Below are 8,870 nucleotides of genomic sequence, written 5' to 3'. Positions count from 1 at the left end.
GCGCCTCGCCTCACCTCCCCTCCCTGTGAGCCACTCCGGCAGCCCCAGCTCCGGCCACCCCCCTGCTGCTTTCCCTCAAGCTCGCGCATGCCCGGGGTGCGCCTCACCCCTGTGGCCGCGGCAGCCCTCGCCTGCACCCCGCGCCGCTCGCTGCCCCCCCTGCGCCCGCGCCGGCCACCGCCCCCGCTACCTCCTCGAACGGCGACGACGTCGTCCACCTACCGTCAACCCGGCGGCCCCCGTTCGCCCCTCCAGATGCGCGCGAGCGTGGGCAGCTCGCCGGTGCCCTCCACAGCCATCGGGCGCCGCAACGCCCGACCCGCCCGTAGCGCCCGTAACCCACTACGGCCTTTGTGCCACTGACACTAGGGGCCCCACCCCACAGAACGTTTCCAATAAAGAAAAAGAAATAATAAAGTAAATAAATAAATAAACTTAATTAATTAATTAATTAACTAAATTAATTAAGTTAATTAATCCTAGTTAATTAATATAACTAATCTGTTAGTTAATTAAACAGTAGTTTGTTTAGCCTAATCTCTAATTAACCTAAAGAGTGTATGACAGGTGGGTCCCACTGGACCCACTGGTCAGGTTGACCAAGTCAACTCTGTTGATTGCTGATGTCAGCATGACATCATGCTGATGTCATTAATCTGTTTTTCAAATTAATTTAAATAATTAATTAAATTCCAGAAATTAATAAAATCTTTAGAAAATCATATCTTTTAATCCGTAACTCGGATTAAAATATTTTCAACATGAAAGTTGCTCAGAACGACGAGACGAACCCGGATACGCAGCCCGTTCATCCGCCACACATACCTAACATATCAAACTCGCAACTTTCCCCCTCCGGCTCCTCTGCCCGAAAACGCGAAACACCGGGATACTTTCCCGGATGTCATCCCCCTTCACTGGTATCACCTACTACCGCGTTAGGGCACCTCTAACGCCGTTACTTGTCATGGCATGCATCACTATGCATATGCTTGCTTAAATATTTATTGTTTCTCCCCCTCTTCTCTCGATAGACACCGAGACCGACGTCGCTGCTACCCAGTACGACTACGGAGTTGACGACCCCTCTCTCTTGCCAGAGCAACCAGGCAAGCACCCCCCCCTTGATCACCAGATATCGCCTACGCTCCTCTATACTGCTTACATTAGAGTAGTGTAGCATGTTACTGCTTTCTGTTAATCCTATTCTGATGCATAGCCTGTCATTGTTGTTACAACTGTTGATACCTTAACTACAATCCTAAATGCTTAGTATAGGATGCTAGTGTTCCATCAGTGGCCCTACACTCTTGTCCGTCTGCCATGCTATACTACTGGGCCGTGATCACTTCGGGAGGTGATCACGGGCATATACTATATACTTTACACTATTACATTACCGGTGATACTGTTTGGAGATGGGGGCTGAAGGGGCAGGTGGCTCCATCCCGGTAGAAGTGGGCCTGGGTTCCCGACGGCCCCCGACTGTTACTTTGTGGCGAAGCGACAGGGCAGGTTGAGACCACCTAGGAGAGAGGTGGGCCTGGCCCTGGTCGGTGTTCGCGGATACTTAACACGTTTAACGAGATCTTGGTATTTGATCTAAGTCTGGCTACTGGCCTATACACACTAACCATCTACGCGGGGACAGTTATGGGCACTCGACATCGTGGTATCAGCCGAAGCCTTCGTGACGTCAGCGACTGAGCAGCGCGCGCCGGATTGGACTGGAACGCCTACTAGGCTAGGTCTGCTTCCGGCCGCGTTCGCAACGTGCAGGTGTGCAAAGGGCGATGGGCCCAGACCCCTGCGCCATAGGATTTAGACCGGCATGCTGACTTCTCTGTTGTGCCTAGGTAGGGCTGCGACGTGTTGATCTTCCGAGGCCGGGCATGACCCAGGAAAGTGTGTCCGGCCAAATGGGATCGAGCATGTTGGGATATGTGGTGCACCCCTGCAGGGAAGTTAATCTATTCGAATAGCCGTGATCTTCGGTAACAGGACGACTTGGAGTTGTACCTTGACCTTATGACAACTAGAACCGGATACTTAATAAAACACACCCTTCCAAGTGCCAGATACAACCGGTGATCGCTCTCTCACAGGGCGACGAGGGGAGGATCATCGGTTAGGATTATGCTACGTAATGATACTTGGAGGACTTCAGTCTACTCTCTTCTACATGCTGCAAGACGGAGGCTGCCAGAAGCGTAGTCTTCGAAAGGACTAGCTATCCCCCTCTTATTCCGGCTTTCTGCAGTTCAGTCCACATATAATAGCCTTATTCCAGTTGATACCAATGCATGCATATGTAGTGTAGCTCCTTGCTTGCGAGTACTTTGGATGAGTACTCACGGTTGCTTTCTCCCTCTTTTCCCTCTATCCCTTCTACCTGGTTGACGCAACCAGATGTTGGAGCCAAGGAGCCAGACGCCACCTTCGACGAAGACTCCTACTACACCGAAGGTGCCTACTACTACATGCTTCCCGCTGACGACGACCAGGAGTAGTTTAGGAGGATCCCAGGCAGGAGGCCTGTGTCTCTTTCGATCTGTATCCCAGTTTGTGCTAGCCTTCTTAAGGCAAACTTGTTTAACTTATGTCTGTACTCAGATATTGTTGCTTCCGCTGACTCGTCTATGATCGAGCTCTTGTATTCGAGCCTTCGAGGCCCCTGGCTTGTAATATGATGCTTGTATGACTTTTTTTTATTTGTAGCGTTGTGTTGTGATATCTTCCCGTGAGTCCCTGATCTTGAACATACACGTTTGCGTGTATGACTAGTGTACGGTCAAATCGGGGGCGTCACAGCGGGTTCATACCCCAGCTACTACTATGGCATGTCCCAGGGGGGCACGATAGAGACTACTTAGTAGTAGCGCGGGTTACTATCAACTTAGTAGCAGCGAGGGGTAAAAACACGCGCTCCAATATCTGCCGCGACATGGGATGGATCCGGCGGGTGGAGTCGCGCGGGCACCGGCTCATTGAGGCGCGCGGCCATGCGGCGGGGGGAGGGGAGAGGGCCGAGCTGCTGGTGGGGGTGGAGAGGGCCGGTAAGGCCACCCCAAGATTTGCCACGGCATGGGATCCGGCGGTCGGCGGGCGGAGTCGCGCGGGCGCCGGGTCGTCGAGGCACGCGGCGGGGAAGGGGAGAGGGCGAGAGGAAATGAGTGAGTGAAGGGGAGTGTGGTGAGTGAATGGTGTTAGGTTTTGGGCCCAGACGCCAGCGTGCCAGGTGGGCCGTCGAGCCGGCCCGTTAGGCAACTTTATAGTGCATGGGCCGTGGAGGCCACCACGCGTTCCTGGCCGGTAAGTGCCGGCCCATTTGTCCAGTTATAATGTAATCCCTCAGAAAAAAATATAATGTGGATAAGGTAATTTATATTTATTTATTAAACAGAAATAATAAATGTATATATATTCATTAAATATTATTCATAAAAATAAATATTTTTATATTTATCTTTCATATACTAAGGGTACCACAACAAAACTTGGTTGATGTATAAATAAATCTACTTGGTTGAAGAAAGTTTGTTTGCATGTTTTTTTCTTTTCATTTGACAAATTTCCATGGCCTATATAAATAATTTAAATAATTTTCATATGACTACTCATTATATATGAACATTACAGTTTGTTGTTTTCCCCTAATTTTGTGTTAGTACAATTATTTAAATTATTTAATCAACATTTGTTCCTAATAATGTCAAATATGTTTTTATAGAGAAAATAGTGTGTTATTATCACTACTATTTTTTCAGATATTATATATGATTATATTATGCAGTAGAAAACATCATTTATATTTCATCATATATATCTCATCGTAGATACAAAGTGATGGGTTCCGACATATGCACTGATGTAACGATGACAGACCGCACTGAAACACCACGAGAAGAGGTGCATATAGCTAACCTTCCTCTGTATGTATATTATACATGAAAACACGAAAGGTCTATTTTTATATTTTTGTTTTTTTAGAATATAGGAGACATGGATATGGACTTTGGAGATGCACGGAAAGAATTCATTGAGGGTTCATATGCGATGTTGCTGCAAGGGGACAAAAATTCACAACATAAAAATGTCGAAGAGGTTATATCTCATAACAAACCAAAAAAGGATGCTAATTTACATGTTATCTCATAAGGTATTTTTTAATATTACTATCAATCTTATTTTTGTGATATTGCCTCTTGTATTCAACTATTTTTGCTCAGTTTGATTGCTAAATTGGCTCATTTATTTATGAATTCAGCAGACTATGTTTGTACCCCTAGGGACATTACAGTCATCGAATCAATCAAGTCTGCCCCCAAGAATACCCAGTTCGTGGACATTGGAGATGCCTTGTTATCAACCGACGATTTGGAATGCCTTATGAAAGATGATATGTTCTTACATGACGGTGTAAGACCAATTGCACAAACTTTGTAATTAATAATATGAACAATATTTAATATCATAAAATGTACACATAATCTAAATGTTGATTACAGATGATAAATGCTTACATATATTGCATGTTTGCTCACGACCATCTACAAGACAGAGCGGGTAAAAAGGTACACATTGTTAGCACGTTTGTATCTGGCCAGATAAAAGAAGACGGGGAAAGAGACATAAACCCATCAAAATATCACCACATCGTGCATCATGTTAATACTTATCTACAGCAAGACATGGTTAGTTTTTGTCTCGTTATCCATGCATATAATTATATATTGTTTTTATTAATTCATATGTATAATGATTTATTAATATTTATATCTAATTGCGACCGTGACTTGTATGATATTTACACCAGTTATTCATTCCGATTAACATACCGGGCTACCATTGGTATCTAGCAGTCTTCAATGCCAAAAAATGTGAGATTCAAGTATTTTGGACTCACTTGGTTCTCGGGTCAAACGCAATGACCTTGCTACTACGGTAACTATCTATTATTTTTATTCATCTTAACATATGTTTTTGTTTGCCTTGATCCCTACTATTTCTTATATATAAAATAGTTACTAGGACTCGAGAAGTGTCTGAAACTTGTAGAGCATAAACCGGATTTTATGAGAGGTCATAAGTGGCCCGATCTAAATGTTACAAAATGGACAGTTGTAGAGCAGTTTCATGAGGCAATACAAACTGATGGGTAAGCACTTGTTACAATTGTTTGTTTATTTGATTCATCTGTGTGGTATTCTAAAGCATTATTTTATAATACTATAGCGTATCATGTGGACTGTTTATGCTAAATTATATGAAATACTGGACATCATATGCACTGTCAGACCAATTCACCCAGGTATTTCGTTTTTATACATTATCTCGTTATTTTATCTCAAAATAATATATAAATTGTTTTTATATATATCTTGTAGGAGGATATGAAACATTTTCGACAAAAATTAGCTGTCATTTTGCTCGATTCAGAGCTGAATAAGCTAAAAGGAGGTCCCATATACCATCAACCTGACGATCAAGAAACTTTAGCTAATTCTGATCTCAATATATTGGACAATCCATCTGACGTAGTCAAAGACAAACGTCCTGCACCAATCACTATCATACCCACGGACCAACGTGAATTACTTGCCGGCCTCTGCAACTACATCATGTCGATCGATGATGCCGGTTGTTTGGAGTAAGTATCAGGTATCAATATTTAATGTGAGGTTGTATATTATTGTTCTTCTTACCATCCAATTTATAGGAAGGTATGTGTCCGGAGCTCGACACCCGATCCAATGGGTTTAAGTCTTAAGAAACTTCAGTGCATACTTAACATAGAGCAGCCCATGGACAATGATTGCTTCAACACAGCCGTGCGTATGCTGGCATGTGACGAGGGAGTATTGTTCACATACCCTCCTGTGCACTACATGGATCTACGATTTTGTGTAAGTTATTGTAACTCTTCATTCTATGTGTCATTAGCATCAACATGTTGAAGAAATATTTCTTTTTTTACTTAGTCCATGATGCTAGAGTCAACACGAGGTCAGAAGTTTTGCGAGAAGGAAACTATCCAGACGTTGGCAACATTATTTGATAGCTGGCCTGGGATGGACAACGACATCTCATCGTGCAACAAGGTAAGTAAAGTATTTTGTCCATTGTTATCATGGTTTATTGTTGTTTCTAATAGCTCCACTTGTAGATTTATCTTCTCTATGCATCCATCGGCCGATACATCTTGTACGTCATCGAGAAAGAGGCACGTCGTCTATATATTCTGGATCCTATTCAAACATCACAATCGTTAGAGGAAAAAGAATTGAGGCATGCACTGAAATTAAAAAGTTTTGCAAGGGATTTCAAAGAAGCACTCGAAATAAAGCTGGCTGGTTGGAATTATGATATATCTAAATGGCAACGTTTATTTCCGTTCGGTGTTCCAACGAGTATAGATGGATAATGAATTCATAACAAAAATATTTACTTTTGTTATCACTATATTCTATATATTATTAATCTAAAGTTTTGCAGGAATGTGTCTGGCTATTTTGTTTTTCATTTTATGCTTTGGTGGAACGGTAAAGAATTGGTCAAGCCGATTTGCACGGTGAGTATTGTCAGTTACATGTTTTAAGACCTTCGGCGTGAAATTTTCATACTAACTAAATGTATTGTTTATGCAGGATGGGTATGAATTGAGGAAGCAGTTTTTATTACACTTGCTAAAACATCGTGGAATGAAGCTAAAGGAAACTTTCCTGATATTGTGAAAGAATTACTTAAGCACATCATCTAGATATTAATAGTTTTGTAATAGATGTTTAGTTGGAACATCGCTTGGTTTGTTACATGGACATGTCGTTATTTTTTTTTCATGTTATCAATTTACATTGCAAAAATGAACTTTAGTTATTAAATAATTGTATTTGTGTTTTATTGTTTGTACGTGTGGAATTTAACATGTAACTCTTGTAAATTATTTCAAAAGCCCGTGGCAACGCACGGGCACTCTACTAGTACTTGTGGGTTATCAGTGTGGTACCGTTTCTTCGCGCTGGTACACATACCTATCCTCATACCATCACATGACAGCACTTTCACGGCATGGTGGTTGGATGCAAGGGCTAGAGTGCAGAGCAAGACGAGAAGGGCTTTTGATACGGCAGTCATCGTCGTCGCCTGGTCACTGTGGAAGCAGCGTAACGCGCGTGTGTTTGGAAGAGTACACGAGCAAAGGGGTACACTGGATCTTGTTGCCCAAATCAGGGATGAGCTGAGTGATTGGTACAGGGCGGGTGTGGGTAGATTACAAATTTTTGCGAGAGAGTAGCTTAATTTGTTTACTGGTGTTGTGTGCGTTTCCGTGATGCTTGCATCGTAGGAAACATTCTTGTAAATATGTTTTGCTCCCTTCTATAAAAATCAGGTACGCCATTGGCGTACTCTAAAAAAAACTTGGAATATCATATAATCATATAAGTTTTTTTTGAGACAAATATAATCATATAAGTTCTAGAATATCCAAGACACTTGGAAATAGACCTGTTCATGGACAGCCTGGCCCAAAAGCCCAACATCTGGTCTAGGCTCAGGCCCACCTGAAGCCCATCCTGAAAGCCCCAAAAAGCCCGAAACAACCATAATTACATATTTTATTCAATATATAGATATAATATATTTTTCTATAGCCCGAAAATAGCTATTCTAATTTTAAAAAGGCCACTGTTCATGTGCTTCAGGCCAGGGCGGGCCAAGCTCAGGCTTGGGATTTTTGCTTCGGGCTTTGCCAAGCCCAGCCCGAACCCAACCCGGCCCAGGGTATGATCAGGTTTACTTGGAAACAATATTACTGTATGTTTTACATTACCAATAGACTGGACCAAGTCAAAGCCAGCATGTGATCAGAATACAAAGAACTAAGGCAAAAGGATGATCTGCAAACTCTTCTACAAATACAACTTATTTCTTTCCAAAACTTCGTAACATCAGCAGAGTAACCCCAAGTGAAAACAGTACGAACAGCTGAAAAGCAATATCCCCTTGAGTACTCAAAGATACAATGAACTGAGCGATAGACTTCCAAATGGAAATGAACTGACAATTGACCAACTCATAGACCACTTCCAAGAAAACCCTACAAAGTTAGGCTCTCAGGATCCTCAATAATTTTCGCAAAAGTTTGCAGGAATGCTGCCAAATCAGCACCATAAACAATCCTGTGATCAGCTGTGACATTGACCTGAACAAAAATGGGATCAACTTAGTTATGAACGGTGGCAATTTCAGGTAACGTTTCTTCATAAATACTCGTTATTCACACATAAATCAAACAAACACTAGAGACATATTAAGGTTGACATACACATGGATTATATATTGGCATGGTAAAAATATCCTATATAACGTTTGGCAACTATGCAGGGAAAAAGGTCCACTCAACATTCAACCTGCAACCAAGCATGGTAAAAGATTTATCCAATTCCATTCTATTATGATACTTATATTTAAAAACTATTTTATAACTTTACTATAATCAAATACAATAAATTATTATGTGTTTTTATTTTAGGTTGTCATATTATTAATCCAATTATTAATGTTCATACAATCGAATCCAATTGAAACATATTGTAACTGATTCCTACAGTAACGTGCGGGTATCATGCCTAGCTCATCACATGCTCAGGTAAATAAATCCAAGACTTATAAAATAGTGAATAGTAAGATTACCTAGACATACTTATTGTGATATTATCCCATAAGTCATGTTACCAAGGTATTGAGAGTAGGTAAACGATAGTTAACAGGTTTCTTACTCGGTCTTTAGCTAAACAGTGAGGTATTTAGTACTGGTATACCAATACGTCCTACTCTACAGCATTGTGGGAATAATTGATCCTATGCGC

The 8,870-nt window shown here is 41.9% G+C and overlaps 2 protein-coding genes across 2 annotated transcripts in view; one reads left to right on the top strand and one right to left on the bottom strand.

The window, feature by feature from the left end:
- Positions 1-5,391: 5,391 nt before the first annotated feature.
- On the top strand, positions 5,392-6,663 carry LOC119300341. The gene is made up of 4 exons (XM_037577336.1): positions 5,392-5,650; positions 5,720-5,906; positions 5,982-6,133; positions 6,648-6,663. The coding sequence occupies exons 1-4, from the start codon at positions 5,394-5,396 to the stop codon at positions 6,661-6,663; spliced, it is 612 nt and encodes a 203-aa protein (XP_037433233.1). The 5' UTR covers positions 5,392-5,393.
- A 1,145-nt stretch (positions 6,664-7,808) lies between these two features.
- Positions 7,809-8,870, bottom strand: part of LOC119300340 (dihydrolipoyllysine-residue acetyltransferase component 4 of pyruvate dehydrogenase complex, chloroplastic-like) — a 7,289-nt gene continuing 6,227 nt past the window's right edge. Inside the window, exon 8 of the mRNA XM_037577335.1 lies at positions 7,809-8,203. Coding sequence (XP_037433232.1) covers positions 8,099-8,203 — 105 coding nt within the window. The 3' untranslated portion in view covers positions 7,809-8,098. The remainder of the gene's footprint in view (positions 8,204-8,870) is intronic.

Source organism: Triticum dicoccoides, chromosome 5A, assembly GCF_002162155.2.
Source record: "Triticum dicoccoides isolate Atlit2015 ecotype Zavitan chromosome 5A, WEW_v2.0, whole genome shotgun sequence".
Taxonomy (NCBI): Eukaryota; Viridiplantae; Streptophyta; class Magnoliopsida; order Poales; family Poaceae; genus Triticum; species Triticum dicoccoides.
This window is presented reverse-complemented; position numbering and strand designations above follow the sequence as displayed.

Coding starts and splice junctions, on each gene's coding strand:
- LOC119300341 (XM_037577336.1), top strand. CDS start 5,394: ATGAAACATTTTCGACAAAAATTAGCTGTCATTTTGCTCGATTCAGAG. Junction 5,651..5,719: donor GATGATGCCGGTTGTTTGGA/GTAAGTATCAGG, acceptor TCCAATTTATAG/GAAGGTATGTGTCCGGAGCT. Junction 5,907..5,981: donor ACATGGATCTACGATTTTGT/GTAAGTTATTGT, acceptor TTTTTTACTTAG/TCCATGATGCTAGAGTCAAC.